Source organism: Fringilla coelebs, assembly GCF_963513975.1.
Source record: "Fringilla coelebs genome assembly, chromosome: 5".
In the NCBI taxonomy this organism is placed as follows: domain Eukaryota; kingdom Metazoa; phylum Chordata; class Aves; order Passeriformes; family Fringillidae; genus Fringilla; species Fringilla coelebs.
The window spans coordinates 28,951,844-28,970,817 of NC_140033.1; the positions used below are offsets into that span (position 1 = coordinate 28,951,844).

The 18,974-nt window shown below is 39.2% G+C and overlaps 2 protein-coding genes across 3 annotated transcripts in view; one reads left to right on the forward strand and one right to left on the reverse strand.

The window, feature by feature from the left end:
• Positions 1–5,043: 5,043 nt before the first annotated feature.
• ZCRB1 (zinc finger CCHC-type and RNA binding motif containing 1) lies at positions 5,044–13,924 on the reverse strand. The gene is made up of 8 exons (XM_084206860.1): positions 13,787–13,924; positions 9,141–9,228; positions 8,957–8,985; positions 8,270–8,381; positions 8,080–8,187; positions 7,229–7,338; positions 7,047–7,122; positions 5,044–5,685 (listed from the first exon to the last, which is right to left on the reverse strand). The coding sequence occupies exons 2-8, from the start codon at positions 9,222–9,224 to the stop codon at positions 5,554–5,556; spliced, it is 651 nt and encodes a 216-aa protein (XP_084062986.1). The 5' UTR covers positions 9,225–9,228; positions 13,787–13,924; the 3' UTR covers positions 5,044–5,553.
• A 111-nt stretch (positions 13,925–14,035) lies between these two features.
• PPHLN1 (periphilin 1) overlaps positions 14,036–18,974 on the forward strand; it is a 63,145-nt gene continuing 58,206 nt past the window's right edge. For both annotated transcript variants that reach the window (XM_084206829.1, XM_084206830.1), the window contains exons 1-2: positions 14,036–14,085; positions 18,685–18,732. In XM_084206829.1, coding sequence (XP_084062955.1) covers position 18,732 — 1 coding nt within the window. In that variant the 5' untranslated portion in view covers positions 14,036–14,085; positions 18,685–18,731. The remainder of the gene's footprint in view (positions 14,086–18,684; positions 18,733–18,974) is intronic.

The following is an 18,974-nucleotide window of genomic DNA, read 5'->3' on the forward strand; positions in this document are numbered from 1 at the left end:
AAGAGAGCTGAGTACCTTCCTGTCAACCGGTTTGTGATTTCAAAGGTGTGCAATACAGTACAAAATCTATCATCCTAGCACAAATAACACAAGAGTAAAAGAAGGTGAAAGTTTTTCAAGGGCTACTGTGTCCTGAACTCAAGTACTTAATCATGGACTTGACCTAAATTTTGCAGCAAATGAAGAGAATTCTGGATATTCTCCAGCAGCTTCAGCTAAATTAGATATGAACATGAATAAGGCCTTGGGGCCCTGCATTCTCCAGGATGCCACAGGCTTGGGACTCGCAGAGAATCTACCCTTGCACAGAACTGTGATCCAGATTTTAATTAACCAAGTTTCCTCAGTTAAGCTTTTCCTATGGAAGCCTCCCACAATAAAAAAACTCTTTAAAATGTTATGCTGCAGCAGATGAAAATAAACCTAGCTGACAAATTTTCAAAAACTTTCTTGGAAAGAACATAATTTCAAGGACTACAATCATTCATTCCAGATACATGGTTCATGAACTCAAAAGCAGCTCATCCAAGTACTGCATGTTCTCATCTCTCCTAACTGCCATATGCTGCTCAGTCATTTCATTTTATATGCACCCTCATGGCTCCAGGCTTCGTGGGCAGATGGCTCTTTGCCACCTAATCAAATTCACACATCAAATACATCTCAAGTGAGGTCTTTTGTGGAACTGTACCCTCCTTTAGTTTCTCTTCCTTTCTTGAGCATTTGAACATCAGTACAAACTTATACTACCAAAAGGTGGATAATTTTCAAATATAAACCACTAATTCTTCAATTAAGCAAACATGGTACAAGCAGCTATATCCCACTCTAAAAATACAATTTAGTGCCTTGGAACTTCACAATATACCCACAGAGTCTTTAATATGCCTTTTGGTTCTATTTTGGGACACTCCTTCTTCCATAGCCACATCTGTTTGTTGAACAGAACACATCTACATCCTCTGCCTCCACATAAGCAGTTAAAATAATGCATTTTTACTCCTGCAACCAAGTGACCGTTTTTGCTGCACTGCACTGAGCTTGATGCAGTATCTAAATTCGGATGCCTTCTAAATCTCTTTAACTGGATATTGATAGAACTGAATTTTCATGGATCAGCTCACCTTGATGTAGGTTCATAGCCATTGCCTTTCATGAACTTAAAACCTCAGAGTTGCTTTTGATTCTCTGCAGCATCCTATTCATCAGACAGGAAACTTCTCATATTAGTAAATGGTATTTCTCCAAGCCACTGTGACCCACATTCCCTAACTGGGTTGGTTAAATGTTTCACATGCTTTTATCACATTTTACTGCTACAATTTCTGCAACTCTTTACTTGCTGCACTACCTGTCACATCCATTAAATGCATGCATAAGCACACATTTCGTCTGTCTGAATGCACAGCAGGGTCAGGGTTAGCCTGACAGTGATGGAATGTTGTTTCTCAAACCTGTACAATTCCTCAGCCTAAAAAACATTGCTTCCTTTACATGGGCTATTTCCTCAGCTTATTCCTTCTAGGTTATGTTTTACAGAGACCAGCATAGATACAAGAAATAAGGTCATCTACATTAAAAGTGATTAAATCCTCCACTTTCCACCTTTTTTTTGTAAAGAAGGAGCATGTAGTAATTTTTTTAAATTGCTTTCAACAGCTACAGGAAACAACCCTCACCCTGTTAAGATCTGTAAGATAAACAAAGCTGCTGAGGATGAGCATTTTAAGGACACCTAAAAATGGTTTTGTAATCTATACTAAAAAGAAGCAATCATATATCAAATACCAGTTATTTTAAGATACTACATTTGGAAGAATAATATTTGAAATATTTTTATAGAAGAGCAATAACAGAAGAGTGATGGAATGTATCATCATATTGACACTGCAGGTGCAAAATAAAATAGAAACACTCATAGTAGTACTTATTAAATTGCTTAGAAAAGCTAGATGTAAAACATATTTTAAAATTTTAAACAGCCTGCACAGCTCACCATCCTATGCTACAGTCAGTCATCCCTGCAGATGGCTATCCCAGAAAACACAGTGACCCAGAAGCCAAAGATAAAGTGTTTACAATTTCTTCCAGAGATCACCTATTTAGGTAGATATAGTTCTTTATATTTACAGTCCTTTTTGTTGCTCTGCTGAGAGTAGTAACCTGGATGTGCCAAGAACATAGTGGGAGCCTACTAAAAATGGACTAAAATTACTCCTGTGTCTCATAGCTGCAGTGGTTTTAACAAGTGCTGCACAGGCACAGTATGAGTAATACCATTTATAACCAATTAAGCTAATTATCCTTATCCCACTTCCATATTCCTTCTTCCCCAAGGACAGATAAAAGGCATCTCCTAGTGATTTTGTAGACACTACTGTGTTAGACATTTCAATAGATAAGAGGTCCTATGACCCAGAACATATTTGGACAATTTTCAAGCTGTTTTGAAAATACAAAAGACAAAATCTAGTAAGTAGGCATTTGCAGAGAGACATGAGTCTTGGACATTATTTAATAAAAAAAAAAGTCTCGCACTTAGTGTAAATTTCCCTACAATCAGAGCCATATTATTTATACTCAAAAACCAGCTTGCAAACCTAAGGTAGGGTCTCAGAGTATTAAAAATAACCCCAAACCAACATACAGCTTGAACATGAATTTCTCAGAAGAAAACTCAGGTTTTTTTCTAACAATAACAGAAAGGTGTTCTACAAGACATTTTCTATTCTTCTCTCTTTTGATAAAAAGGCTACACAATCTCACCTGCCTGGCCCAGACCCACCACCAATTCCTGCTTTATGATTCCAAACTGGCAAAAGCACCACTGAAGTGTCTGAGCTTTGTGCACTAATTGCACCTTCTTGGCCTGGTCTAAATTAGGAGGCTCGTTAACACTTTCCCTGCTCCTCAGCCCTGATGGGATTCGGGTGGAAATCTGAAGCCATGGTGATTAGAATAGGGGAGGGTAGGCATGAACAGGAGCAAATCCCTCCATGCTGAAAGTCATAAAGAGGCTTCATTGACAAATTTTTGCCTTTTTTTTTTTTTTCCCACAATGAAGCAGCTGCATGGGGGTGCTCTGGAAAACAACTTTGTATTCAAGGAATAAGAACAGGTACTTATGCTATATAATGTAATGGTTATCCAATGCTAGTCTTCTGAATTTTTCACCTAGTAATGCTTCATTATCTTGCCAACAAAGAACTGAAACTTAAAATTATTCAGGAGGCCAAGTGCAAAAATTCTGTATCTGAAAGTCCCTTAAGACTGTGTTTTAGGCATTAGATGCCTTCTTCTAATACAAAAACTACACACACTGCTGATCAACAGAAGTTAAGAATTAAGAAAACTGTTAAAGGAAGATGATTTAAAGTAAAAAATTCTAAATGCCTATTCTGCACAGAAGCAGGTTCATTTTTATATTTCTTTTCCAATGTCACCTATCTCAAGTGACTTTATGCTTGGAACAAAAGAGCATGGAGGAACAACACTGGGTCGGTTGTAATAGTCTGGACTGAGCTACTGCTTCATGCTGACAAAACCAAACCTTATGGGGAAAGCAGCAAGGCAGAACCAGCAGACTAGAAAGATACATCAATGTGCTTCAGCTACTGTAACTCTAGAAAAAGTACTGTATTAGGGCAGAACAACATCAGTTTTGTTTTTTATTTGAGGATATTTCTGAGCAGAGACTTTAACATTTTGAAATATCGTGTTCCACATGTAAGTCAAATCCCTTTGACCCCATGACCCTGAAAAAAAGTCTCACGGCAGTGAGTTCCACTATTACATTACAGGCTTGTGTCTAATCACTTCACTGAAATCTTAATTCTTACAAGCTATCAAATATTTCCAAACCAAAGTCATGGTCCAAGTGAAACTGGTCCTCTGTCAAATTCTAGTTTTCTATCTTTTTTTAAAACCAGCTTTGAATATGGTATTTGAGAAGAAGACTAACTCTGATGTTACATAGTGGCATAATCTTTTTTTGGGGGTCTTTTTTTTTTGGACTGCCATTGAGCCCTAACCTGACATTTGAAGAAAAGCATGCTGGCAGCATTCCTTGCTTCTTTAGTATTGTTTAGAACTCCTCAAGCTTCATTATTGCACACATAAATGATGTTGAGTGATTTTAACTTATTAACAACATGCCTGGCAGTTTAGCTCTCAGCTCTTCAGTATTAAGAGATCTTCCTGAAATTCAGTGAAGGAAGCTTCAGATTTAATATTCAGTACTTTCAGCAAAAAGTCAAAGACAGTCTTAAAAACATTCCTTGGATTACTGAGTCCAAGATCTTCCTGTATCTAGAGCCCAGTACTGCTTCCTATTCTGACTTGAGCTTGCACAGAAAAAACTTGAATTACTTCATTCTTGTTTCTGAATTCTTGTGTTTAAGGAGCAGTGGAAGGCACCAGAATGATGTTCTGAATGTCACTACTTTATATTAGCTTAGAGGGTGTGTGTGCATGTTTCTTTGCTTTGCACCCAGTTACATATTTGAATGTAAATTGGTATTAATTAAGAATACATAATGGTATATTTGGATTTACATATTCTATTTTTGGAAGAAAATCAAGTCCTGATGAGCAAACAGGAAGAACTGAAAATAGAAAGAGGCTAGCTCGTTTCTTATTCAAAATGTGAAATTCTGAATGTATTTTATCTTGTGCTTCCTAAAAGTGAAGAGTTTAGACTACACACCAATATAAAAAGGGTACCACTATCACCATGGGTCTGTGGTTTTGGGAACCATCACAGCTACAGGACAACATGCCTAGAAGCCTACAGAGATCAGAGGACACAGAAAGTCTGAAAAGCTTTATGTGCAAAATACGTGGCAACACACTTTGCTAAGAGACCAAGATGGTTCCAAGTACACCTGAAAGCTGTTTTTTAGGCATGGAGGAAACGATGCCTTTTGGATTTTGCCAACAGGTTCAAATGTGATGCAGGTTAGATCCAAGTGTATTTAAAACACTGTGGATAACCCTAATTACTGTTAGGCACTCAAACTGCAGTCAGGAGAAACAGCATTGATGTAACAATAATTTATTATAGTACTGCATAAAGAGTAAAAAGACAATGCCTAAAGCTGAAATTCAACCCTATGCAGAGGAACTAATGCAAATTTCATAATCTACTGAAGTACTACTAAAGCACTGCTTCCAAACAGACCAATACATAAAGCATCAGTGGTGTTAGCAGTCATCCTAAGAGGAACTCCTCTTAGGAAAAGAGCCTTGGAAATTCTCTCATGAAACATTTCACTGCTAGGACTTGGGTCTAGACACTAACTGCAAGACGCATTCTCACAGATACTTGTCTGGATTTAAGTGTATAATTACAGCATTTTCTTAAAAAGTTGTCTTGAAAGGTAAGGTTTTGAAACACAAATATAAAAAGATGGGAGAATCAGGGGACAGAATAAAAAAACCCATGATTTTTACTGTCTTCAACACTAAAACAAACCTGTATTACAGATCACTTAGTAGCACTTTACAAAATGTACACTATATATATCTTATATATGCATTTAGTACAGTATTATTTCAGTCACTAAGTTCTTCCTCATCACTGAAATAAGCACTTTTCTTGATCCGTGGACGTTTTGAATCATCTGAAATTGAAGATTCCCCTGCAGTCTGTGTCCATCTTTGTTGTTCTTCCTCAATTTTGGCTTGCTATAATGGAGAAAATAGAAGTATTAGCTGGGATTAAGAAAAATTAAGGTGCACTACAACTAACTATGCTAATTCTTAATATACACTGAATTCTTAAGTAAGTTAAAAAAATTCAAGGGTTTATTTCCAGATAAACTGTGTGATCAAAGCACTAGGAAACATTTCTGAAAGTAGTTCTCATATGTAAGCTGTCTTCTACACCACAGCAGCCGTCTGGACCATCCTGTATTCTCAAAAAGAGAAATTTTGCCCATGGCAAACTTCCAAAAATATAAAGAGATCTAAAGCGAAAAATCTAAGCAGATCTCTTTAGCTGAGATCTAAGGCAAAAAATGCCTCATGTTTTAAACTGATGTTATTGAATCAGCTTTGTTCTGCTAATAAGTCTTTTATCCATTGTCCTTTGCAGTCATTCATTCACATAATGAGTGCCTTTGGGGATTATTACTGAAGGTTATTCAACTAATAGTTTAAATAGAAGCTTCCTATTTTTACCAGTTAAAAATCTTTGGATGGTGATAGTGAGGCATCAATAGAAATGAGAATGTTTCCTGCCTTTATAGGTTTTATTTCCAATTGTGGAGGTTTTGGGGAAAGATTTTTTGGGAAATTCGCATTGTGAATATGTGAATCACTTTTTTTGACTACAAAAAGTAAAAGTCTTGCACTCATTCAGAACAGTTATACAGTCATACAGTCACATTCAGAACAAAGTTGTTAACTCTTGAGGGCTTTTCTGGGGGGGACAGGCACACAGGCAACAATGTTGACCAGGGAGCCAAGAACTTCAAATATCAGGTCAGGCTTGTTCTGTTTCATGAGTAGGGTGTAGAGGTGAAGAAGTCATAAAGACAGTAATACAGATGTTAGATAAGCTAGCTACATAAAGAAATATGCATTCAGTATGTTTTGGGGATGAGGTCTATTAGAGAATGTGATGGTCTGTATTAGGCAAAGGAAGTGTCCCAGTACTAAATGTTCAAGAACATTCCAGTGAGGACAGACTTATACATGACTGGTTTTTTGTCTCCTCAGACAACAAAGTAAAGAGGGATTTGTGGGCAAAAACCTAGCCGAGCATCACAGCAGAGATGACACAAGAAAATACCTAAGGAGCTTGAAGGAAAAAAAGGCTGCAACACACAAATGCAGCAACAGTGACAGAGGAAAAAACCCAAACAAAATTCCACTGAATGTGCCTGCAATGTAAGCAAGCCAACTATAGTTTGCTACCAAACCAGAGCCCAAGCGCTATAGAGCAGACAGACCCGTCCATGTATATCAGAGCTTCTGAAATGTAGCTAAAGAAGGGAGTTGAATTTAAAAAATTATAATAAATATGCCATGCTTCAGTTTTGTACCTGAAAAGCTATGGCTTGGCTGAGGCTATCTAGAGCAGGGTCTTCACCTTCCTCTTCACTTTCTTCTTCCTCCTCACTTCATTGTGCAGGGAGAGAGAAAAAAAATATAGATCTTTAATTTAAGTGTTTAGTATGAAAAAGCTTCCTAAAAAAAGTAGTAACATGTAACTCAATATACATACACTTCTTCTGGCTCCACTATTTTCTTTCTCTTCTTCTTTTCTTTTTTTTTTGGTGGTTCCCGCTCCCCTAGCATATTTTTAGGACAAGCGTAACTTAAGTGTCCTGCTTCCTTGAAGAAAAAGAAATATTGCTTAACAGAAGCCATTACAAACAACAGTATGTTAAAATGTATCATGAGGGAAGTTCATGGGGGGAAAAATGGGAGCAATTAGTAAGATAAATGGAATGCTGAATTAGCACACAGAAGAAAAACTCTTCTCTAGGTTTGCCATGGAAATGAAGAGATTAGTGGTTGATATGCATGCTTAACTCCAAGAGAGAACAAGCTACAAGAACAGTAGATTATTTTGTCAGTTACAATAACTGAATACACTACATGGTTTATATTCAAAACAAGATAGAAACCTCAGAATTAACAATTTAAGACACAGGAGTGAGGTGACATTTTTGCTGTAAAAAGTGTTCTGAATATAAATCAAATTTGTATTGGACATTAAATACTATCCAAATATCATTGTCCTACATTAATATGTTCAGGAAAAGTTAAGAATTAATTAAAACTTAAAACTCACTTCTATATAGAACAGTTGTTTCCTGTATTTATTTTACTGCCAGCTGAATTTCCAAAGATATAGCAAAGGCGGATACTTTGAAGCAAAGAGTAGGAGGCTGTCCTACTCTTTGCTGTTGCAATAGTTTTCATGTGCATCACTTATTTTTCTTGGGTTTTATTTCTCTTTTTTACTTTCATTACCATCTACTATTACTACTAGTTTTAGTATTATTTCAATTATTTCTTATGTCAACCCACAACCTTTGTCCATTTCTCTACATTTTTGGTTTTACTCACCCCACATTCGTAACACTTAGACTTATCAAAGTAGTTACGCCTGCGAATGAATTCTGCTGCTCTTCCATTATCAATGGCAATACTTGCTTTTATTACTCTTCCAAACAACTACAGAAAATTAGAAAGAAAAGGTAAATGTTTTGGGACTGAAAGCCCAACCTTCCTGCCATAAAAACTTTCCAAAGCTTACCTGTTTGTTATTAAGTGCCCGAGAACAGTTTTGTGCAGATTCTTTATCCAAAAACAAAATAAAGGCAACTCCTTTGCTCTTTCTGGTGTCTTTGTCTTTCATAATGGTAACTCTGGAAACATATAACCACATTATTGATTTTAGTGAAACACACTAAAATTACTTCAGAGATTTTTTTTTTTCCCTTAAAGATCTCAGGGGGATCTTACCTTTGTTACAGAGCAAAAGAGTTAAACTATATTTAACAATAAAAATACTCATTAAACAGAAATTCAGAGGAGCAGCTAACCTGGCCATGTATTTAGAAGTAGAATGGAGATGATTTTTAAAAAGCACACTTACCCACTGTGCCCCACAGTGGTGAAGGAAAGGGGAATAATACTAGAAGAACACTGTTTCAGCTATTTCAGAGAAGAGACTGATGGTATCTAACAACATTCTACTTGCTCTTAAGAAATGGTTAGCAAAACCTGTTCCAAACACAAATATTCTTGTATTATGTATATAACTGCAAGAACTTTCAGTTGTTAAATTAAAATTTATACTTTTTAAAAAATGAACAGAACTTCAATACAGTTCCACATTCATATTTTAATTACAAAAAGCTCAAGACTTTCAAGTGAAGGAAAGACATAAAATATTTAAAATGAGAGGTACAAAAATAGAAAGCCATATCAGGTCACTTACTTGACAACTTTCCCATACTTTGAAAATATCTGAAATATAAAACAAAATAAAAAGATTTACCAACAGACAATTGCGTTTCACTAATAATAAATTTATCAGGACAAACTTATATATCAGTATTGATTTTACAGTCAAAATTGTTGTCAAAAAGTTGAATCTAAACAATACATCTCTTAAAACTTACCCTGTACAGATCATTGTTAGTCAAAGCAAAGGGTAAATTGGACACATACACTGTGCTTTTGCTTGGTGCCAACCCACCACTCATTTTTCTGATAAAAGGAAAAAGAGAGAAGAGTTAAACTGCATTGAACAAAGAAATCAATCAAAAAAATAGTTTCAAGACTTTCAATTTTATTTCAAACCTATCCTAGACAGCCATGATAAAGTTGCAGGAGAGCTTAACTTTCACTTCCCTTGCCTTCATGGACTACAGTAGACATACATTCCTCCCTCCTCTCCTGGATCCAAACATATTTTTGTTCTATGTGAGTCGATTCGTAGCCAAGAAAAAACTGGCAAGTCTGTGTACTTACAATAATCCTCTGCTGATCTGTGCAATTAGAAAGGTTGGGGGCCAAAAGAAACAAGCAATGTAAATTTATTAAACATTATGGACAACGTGTCAAATTACTGACCTTTGTACCAGTACCAGCATGATCTGATTCTTTACGCAAGTATCAGTTCAGCTGCATTCAACATACAATAAAATACAATTGGTTAAGGGGGGGGGGGGGGGAAGCTTCCCTAAAGCAGAGTCCTAATTATTGTGGGGAGGGAGATAAATAAATACATTTTAAAGTCAATGGAGCATGATGCTAATATGGCATGCTTTCATTTTCCCTCTTAACTATTGATCAAGTTTCTGTACTCCTCTAGAACTGCATGTTAGAAGCCTAAAGAAGCATCTCTGTAGAAACACTCCCCTTCCTCCTTCTGACTAGGGAGATTTCTCCTGGTAGCAAGCAAGAAAATTTCCAATCTTTTCATTTTAATTTCCAATCTTTTCTATGCTCTTGAAACTGAATATGTCTGGAAACAATCAATTAAAAATATTGTTATAACCACATACACATCATCTAATACCAGGCAAAGAGTAACCGAACTAACTTGAAAATGACACGTTAATGCTTTTCTTCTCATTTGGATATTTTCCAAGATTTTTAGTGGTGTAAAGTCAGTGAAAAACATTCTCTTTGATTCAGTCTGTAGCCATGGGTCAGACCAAGAGCTAAATGAGTAAAATTTAAGATCAAAACATACCCCTTATGAAAGGCCACACCAAATAGTACAGCAAGCCCACTCCCTACACAGTCCAATTTCTACCTCCTTGTCCATTTTCCTACAGCCTTATTACTGCTTCCTGGCACCTCTAGCCAATTCCCAACTGAGGATCAAGCCACTTCTTCAGCAAGACCACCTCATTTTAAAAATGCAGACAAAAGCTGATGAAGGGATAAAACCCGTAAAGTATTAAAATCAGCATCTGCTATATTACAGTTTCTTGGGGGACTTCTTGGGTAGCCAGTCTGAACAGATTGCTTGGCCAAGTGCCAACAAAAGTAACTAATATCACACTCTAATCCGGCTGATACTTTCTGGCATTTCATGATTTAGTTATCTGAAGGCCTGATATTCCCAGTAGACATTGACTGTCCAAGTGCTTTGCTTCTCTTTCCCAACATGCTTACTGTATCACAATTCATTTGAGTGGCAGTTTCCAAGTGATCCAATTTTGAGGTTTTTCCTGTTCAGAGACTGTTTTTTGGCATGAGCAAAAATGGCAACACAAAGGTTAAGCAAATGAAAAGAGAATAAATTTGCAATAAAGGCCACACATTGCATCTGGTGTTAGGCAGACTGGGTTCATTATCCTAAATTCCTTTCTGCTTGGCATTAGTATCCTTGACAAGCCTAACCAGACTGACTTGGCAACGTGCCATGTGAATGGATGGCCTGAAGTGCAATTATCCAGATGTACAGTGGATAGAAGGATTCAGGAAGAGCAATCTCAACCCTGCACTATGCTATACTGCCAGTGCTAATATATTGCAACAGTGGATGAGAAAACACTGGAGGTGAACCTCAAGTATGTGAAAACAACAATTTCACTCTGCCTAAAAGGCAAGAGAAGCTGGAGCACCTTGCAACAGCAGGCCAAAGCAGCCCCCATTTTAATGGGCAGGCACCAGGGAGAACAGCATGACTGGAGAGCAGTCAGCCTGCACATTGCACAATGCCACAGTGCAAACCTTCACAGAGAAGGTGAGACATCATGTGGAGATTACTACTGGCCTGAAGCTCAGTTGTTAGGAAGTTATTAATGAAAGCAGCCTACAGAATCACCATTTTCAGCTGCACACTGCTTTTTCCAGAAGCTGAGAGTTGCACCCTGACAGCACTGGCTGCCAGACAGCTGAGGTTGAACTTTGTTTCTACTCCCCTGGACAAATTTGGGCTTAACAGTTTTGCTGCTCCAACTGCCCAAATATTCTTAGCAAATTGTATTGTTTAGGACTGTTGTGCAAGTACTGCTTATTTTTAATGTCTGACTCAGTATACAGACAAACCTTTAATACAAAAGGGAGTACAGCTACTGTATGGTTATCACCATTTACTATAACGATGTTTTCTAGGCAGAGGAGTGAAAAAATGCCAGTTCCAGCTTTAAGCTAAGTCCCCAGATAAGACATGTCATCTGGAGGCTCATCATTACAAGGTTGAGAGTCCTGCTACTTCAGGAATTTTCTAACTTCATAGAAATGTTCAATATAAGTTTAAGATTTTCATCACATTCTTTCTCCATGATTACCAGTCTCTCTGCTCAGCTGACAAGAAAAAAAAAAATCCTTTTCCCTCACAAAAATCTCCAAATGAACCAAAAAACAACATCTCACCTTTGCTCTTGCTGCAGGAGACTCAATTGAAAGTCAGGTACAGCCTGGCTTCAAGGCTATATCCTGTTACAGCTTTTCAACAAATCAAAACATTTCTATTTTATCCTGGATGCTTTTCTGGGGCTTTCTTGACCTTCAAGGTATTACCTTCATTACTTAACTTTAAGGCATTGGCTAAAAGTCTTTACAATACCTCCACAGAATTGCACACAATTCCCATTAATGTAATGGTCTCTCTGTAATATTAATGCCTTCTTCATTTATCACTTTCACATACTAACTTTGACAATAGAGTTATGTCTCATTACAATGACTTCTTGAATTCAATCTTTTTTGTCTTTTCTAACAACTCGAACTAAAAGAAGCCATTTTTTGACAAGAGCCATCTGTCAGCAACGATTAAGTCTCCTGAAACATAGGTCAGGAACACGAATATGTTTTGCTTCAATCCAATATGCTTAATGCAGCATCTGTCATTAGTATTGGGGATATCACAGAAAGACAATGATTAATTTCAGTAATTGGCTTTTCTACTCTATCCCAGAACACATGAGGACACCACTAAAACAGTTCAGATGCCTCTGAATCATCAAGTGGAGCCTAAATTTACTTATACTTTCATGACTTAGCTTTGGTATTTCAATTTAAAAGCACAAACTTGTATCTTTTTTTAAAGTGCAGTGCAGCAATGTCAGTTCTATGATTTAATCAACTAAAGTATGTACAAATGATTTGCGAGCAAGTTTCTCAAGACACTCCCACGCAGGCCAATTAGTGTTTCTATCTTGATCTTTAAACCACAGTATTTTCTTCCTGATTTAATAGTGTCAACGGAGTTTAGACCCAAATCAACAAACCATTAGCTGTGGCAGGAGCTTGGCTCAGGCTAATAATTGTCTGGTAAAGGATGAAATCAAACTCATATTCTCCTTGCTTCCTGAAAAGGGTATCAACCACTTGCTACAATTCTGCCATGCACAAGGGGCATGGAACAAGCTGTAAGAGAATAATCTGTTTTATCTCATACTCCAAGCAAATATTAAACAGGATCAAGAGTTGGTAAATAAGGTTAGCACTATCAGCAAAGAAAGAATAGAATCTGCTCAAGCCCAAGAGGAACATAAAAAGGATCTGTGGTTTGAATCAAAACACTATGTATTGATCTAACTGCAAAAGCAGGCAAGCAGACCATCAGCCCGGACTATCTTTCAAACACATATAATTTATATATGTTCCTTTTCCAGATTACATGTAGGTGTCACATCGACCTCGGCCAAAATCAGTAGAACTTTGTCCCAGACAGATAAAATTATATGAATCCATTTTCATCCCCAGTACTAATCAGCATTTGCTGAGGCTTTATTGGGAATGAAGATGATATAGCAGTAAGTGCTTTACTCAACAAATGTGCAATACCTACAGAAGTAAAGAGAGCTCTGGGGGCCTGGGCTGTCTTCTTTCACCTCCACTTGGAGACCCAGGCCCCTCAGAAGTTCATCATTTTTATGCTACCATTTCCCCCACGCTCCAAAGGGAAAGCCCACAAAAGCTTTTCCAACAGTGTCTTTTTAAAGGGATTCTCAGCACAGCCAAGATGGGAGAAGAGCTGCTTGGTTCAATCGCATCTGGCCTCACCCAGAGTTTCACCCAGGACGGGCAGATCTGGGTAGCTCTCTTCGTGAGGGCCCTTCCTCCTCAAATCACGACACACATACTCTATTTCAGCGTTCAGTGCGAGCAAAGCGACATTAAAGCAACAGAACCACACGCTGCTCAGGAACTTCCACACGCTGTATTAACACCTTTGGCCACACCATCACGGCGCGGCCCAGACCAGCTGCTTGTGTCGTCCCTTCCTGTTCCGCAAAGGCCCGAAGCGAGCGAGCTGTGAACGAGCGTTCGCGACACCCGCGGTGCCCCGGCCCCGGCGTACCCGTCACGGCGGGGCTCAGCCCGCGCGGGAGCCCATCGTGCGACGCGGCCCGGCGAGGCGCAGCTGCGGTCCCGGCGGGACGGGACGGGACGGGACGGGACACACGGCTCCCTCCTCGGCCACCGCCGCCCCGGCCCGTCGCGCTTCCGCCGACGCGCAGCTCCCGGCGCGGCTGCGGCCAATGGGCGGCGGCTCCGCGACGGCGGGCGGGGGTTTCCGCCGACGGCTCGGGCGCGCCGGAAGCGGCGGCGACGTGCGGGGCTACCGCGGGGCTGCCGCGCAGCTGGAGCGGGAAACGGGTGAGCGGCAGACGGGGGAGCGGCGGGGCCGGGAGCGGGGCCGAGCCGGGGGCTGGCCGCCTTCCTCCGCGGAACCAGCGCTGCCGGAGCCGATCCTCTGGCCCGCGGCTGCGGTGGGACCCGTTCGGCTTCTTGCGGGGTGCCCCGGGGCCGCCTTCCCGCCCCGTCTGCAAGCACGTGCTCGGGGGTCACGGCGCGTCCGGCCCGGGAAGCGGCAGCCTCGAGGAACGGCCTGGGGAGCGCGTCCCTGCCTGCGCCGGGGCAGCCCCAGGGCGGCGGGAGCCCCCCAGTGCCCGCCGGGTGGGCTGAAACTCAGTGGCGGGACGGGAGCGCTGGGAAGGGCGGACTCCTCTGGGCAGGCGGCTGCTGGGTTAGCAGCCGAGATGGCTCGTAAGCCTCATCTTTGATTCTCAGTTTAATTTGTGTGTTTGTTTTGAAGGGAAGGCTCGTCCTCCTTGTACGTACATGTGAGAGTAATTTTCAACAATAATTCGTAATGATGTTTGGAGGCTACATAAATCCCATTGTAAACACTTTCTGTGATGTGTGGTGGGTATGTTGGTGCAGATCAATATCCTTATTGTTTCTAGAGGGATAAATAAGACATGAGTGTGTCAGTCATTTCCTAGTATTAGAATAAGTCTTTCAGAATAAATCTGTGTGATTAGTTTAACAACAGGGTGTGCTGTAATATTTTAAGTCCTTACTAGTATTTAAGCATCTCAAGTCTACTCATCATGGTTCTTTATTCTCATTCATACTCCTTAAGTAGACTCTTTCCCCTCCATTAGGGTTTTCAAGGATAGTCTGTAAATTCTTTAACTGTGACCTCAAGGTATCAAGGGCAGTCAGAAATAACAAAAAGTTGTGGAAACCCGAACAACCAGTACAGTGAGTACAGTTTGATACAGTAAAGTGCTATGGGTTCATCTGTACTTTCAAGAGTAATTTCAAGAGTGATTTTGACTGGTTATGGCAGCTGTATGGAAAGCTATCATATTTTGTTGTCAGAGTATTTGTGCTGCAGGGTGGAAAGCCACGGGAGCAGTGGTGATCCATGCAGTTGTTTGCAGTGACATTGCTGGTGGAGCAGCCACATCAGAGCCTGGTAGAGTATGCTTTACATGGCACTGGCACTGATGATGGACAGGTCAGTAACTGCAGGTGGTCAGGTAAAGATAAGTGCTATTATTAGTATATTCTATTAATATAACCCCTAATGCATTGCTTCTGTTGCTCTTGTCCTAGTGACATATTAGAATAATGTAGTAAGGAAGTGGAACTGCTGGCATTGTAAATCCTCATTGGAATGCTGCTGCTGTTATTAATTATATTCAGTTTATGCATGCTGTTTTGAGTCAAAATCATTGTGAATGGCTTGAGGAAGGTTGGAAGAAAACCTCTTGGTATCTAGGTGAATATCCCTTGACTTGTTGCAGTGATACTTCTAAATGCTTTTGAAACTCTTACAGCCTAATATTTGCTATTAGGCAGAGACAGATTGTCTTTAAATCTCTGTATTTTCTTAGTGCCTTGCTCACATTATTTTATTTCCTTGTGTGTTGGATTTTTCCCTCTGCTCTCATACTTCTGCTTTTTAGTTTTTCTGTGTCTGTTCTGTGTGTTTTACCTGTCCCAAGTACGAGGGGAAGATGAGAAAGTTACTTTCTCCCCCAAACCCATTTTTATCTGCCTTGCCTTCTGTCTACGTAAGAGATACTGGATATCTTTGAAGATTATCAAATACAGAGTCTAATTGTTGGAAGATAAAACAGTATTTTCGGTCTGTCTTTATATCCTAACAGCAGGAATCATTGCAAGTTTTCTAGTGCTATTACTAATGAGTTACATCTCTCCTACATCTTGTGCAAAAGCGTTTGAGCTTTTTTGAGAACTTTCCAAAGTAGAGGCAATAGACGAAATTGGCTCACATTTTTCAGTCTGTGCTGTTTATCAAGGTAACATTATAAAACCAGATATATCCCAGTGGCATGGGAGGCACTCCAGCTGTCTATCTCTGCATTTGCTTTGTTCACATATGGCAAGATGTAGCCATCTGGATTAGGAAGCTGTATGTGTTGAAAACAAAAATGTAGATTCTGCAGAAGGATGATAGCACACACTAGAAAATTAAAAATCCTGGAGAAGCAGATACTTGTAGCCTTGATGAAAATTGATGTCTCAAGTAAGTGTAAGCAGACAAGAATTGTGTACAAATCTTTCAAAGTACTGGAGTGCTTTTGCAAATGCATCAGGAGGTTGCAAAAAATCTGAAGAGACCTGTGTAGTCTGCCTGAGGAAAAAACCTATATTAGCATAGAACAAAACATAATGCTAATTGGAGTAAAGCCATTCTTAGTGGCTGGCTACAATAGACCAGCTTCTTTTGTGTTCATAGAATGACCTGTGCACTTACAGAATGTGATTATTTGTGAGAAGACTTTGCTTTAGGCAAAATAGTCACCTCTGATCCAAAATAGGAAGAGATTGTTTAAATTAATATAGCAAGTGATTATATATCATAATATTAAACATCAACTGTTTGGTTTTGGTTTGTTTTTTTTTTTTGTATATGCTTATAGAAGATAGTTAATCAGGATGAGTTATAGTATTTGTTCTTTGTTTCACAGCAACTTTGTAGCTACTGAGAGAACAGATGAATCTCAATATCGCATAATAAATTTGAGATTTGAGCTCTTGAGTCTTTGTTAATGGAACTTTCTGATATTGATCCTAAGAGTTTAAACTGTCCATGGTTGTTATTAAAGCTGTGTTAGGTCACATCAGTTAAGATATGAATTGTTTTCTTTTTCTATAGAAACAGATAAAAGACACTGGAATTGCATTTTCTTCCCTTCATGCATTTTTTTTCTTTTGCTGTTCTCAAATAAAGCCTTATTTTATCTCATTGTTCTGAGCTAAAATTTGTCTGTTTTGTCTTCTTCTGTATAAAATTTGTCTTCTGCTTGTTTACCTTAGTAGCATTTTAATCAATGTACTTGATGGTTAATTCTGCCTGATTAACTTTCTTCATTCCATTCCTCTAAATGCAGATGAGATTTTTCTTCCACCTGCATAGTTGCTTGTTGTCTAGTGTATATTTTTTGTCAGTCGGTTGACTTTTGTGATAGTGTATCTCTACCTTTTTCCAGCTTGTGTTTTTGTTGAAATACTGGTCTTAATTCTTGCTCATTTCAGTGTGGTCTGGCAGTGATAAAAAAAGGGAGTTTTTTTATCAGCTTGATTCCTGATGAAATAATGCGGTGTGTATGTGAGTGTTGGCGCCTAGTGCCAGTGATGTGTGTTGGGATGTTGGACTTGGTTTGACTGGCAAAGCAGCACGAGGTGTAAGTTTGCCCTCAGCTTCAGTAGCACTTATCTGAGATGTGTTGCTTTTTGAACATTGTGTTCAGCTAACAGTTTCAATAACTTCTGCAGGCAGAAGGACAGGGTCACTACTGTATTTGTCCAAATGGAGAAAAAAGCAGCCCGTTTGAAAACCTCGTCTGAATTCAGCTTCTGGTATTTTGCTATTTGTCTAAAAAACTGAGGGTTGCTATCAAGTACCTAAATCTCTCTTCATGTCAGAGGTGGGTAGGCTGTGGATGAGCAGGGGAGGGAGTGGGTGCTGTGGGCACTTCAGGTGCTTCCCAGCTGTGGACAAGTACAGACAGAAGGAGTGGTCCATCCTGGGCAAGGCCTGGGCACGAGGGACCAGCAGTGAAGTGTTTTAGTGCAGAGCACGTGATGCCTTTTCAGCATCATGATTTTGTCTTGCCATAGCTAATTCTGTCCCCTCCTGTACATAAAAACACAGAAATGTTCAAGTACTGTTCTGGGCACAAAGAAAAGAGGGTGGTGGGGACAGCTAAGAGTAGATAGAGCATCCTCCTGGTAATGTGGGAAGGAGGGCATGGGATTGGCCTAAAAGCTGTTCATGCACAGATAGCCCTGGTGTGCATTTCTAAGGCTCTAGAAAAGGTCGGTGAAGTACAAAATAAAGAAAAGTTGAGGCAGTTACTGTGGAAATGCCAGCAAGGTGCTTCTGATGATGCACCTGACCATCCAATGCAGCAATATGAGCAGTGGTTTCAGAATTAGTAACTCTTATGTGGGGCTTACTGGAGAGGGAAGGGACAGTGGATCCTCTTGCTTTTGTCCTTACCAAAACTAGGATCAGCTGGTTGGCTTAGTCAGCTTTTGATTTATAACCTGTAGCTACATCAGACTGCTTCTCTGTCTTGGTTGCAGAACAAACTTAAGGTCAAGTCTGTTATAAAATGGGACTATAATTTTAGGAAGATAATCTGGTTTGTTTGAACCAATGCCAGGATCAATATCTCTGAACATAGATACATCTTGTGATTGAGGAAATAGCTTCTTTATTCACTCTCTTTTACCAAAAGAAAAAATAGCAAACTTTTAATTAACTTCTCATCACTTGCAACTGAATCTTATTTTTCTTTACAAAGTCAGATCACAGGGTACAGGCAGTTAAAACATTTAGATTGTACCTGTCTGGCTTACTTAATAGAAAAAAATATACTTATGATGAATATATTTGTATTTTTTCCTAACCTCAGTTTCTTTTTTTTGTAGGTAAGTGAATGGATCTTCAGAAGCAGAGTTGCTAAAACTGACAGAAAAGTAAGTATGTGAGTGTTGGTTGTATTTTGCAAAAGTGTATATCAGAATTAGTACTGCCTCTGTTTACAGTTAATAAACTCTTTTATGTTGATTCTTAGCATCTGTACAAATCAGTATTTTTATATAGCCTCAGAAGTCTATTTCCAGTAAAGTGTTTTTATTTTTGCAAGTAGGTAACATTTGTTATTTCTCCTTCTGAACGTGACCTGTTGTTACTTTTCCATATTGACTGTTTTTAACAG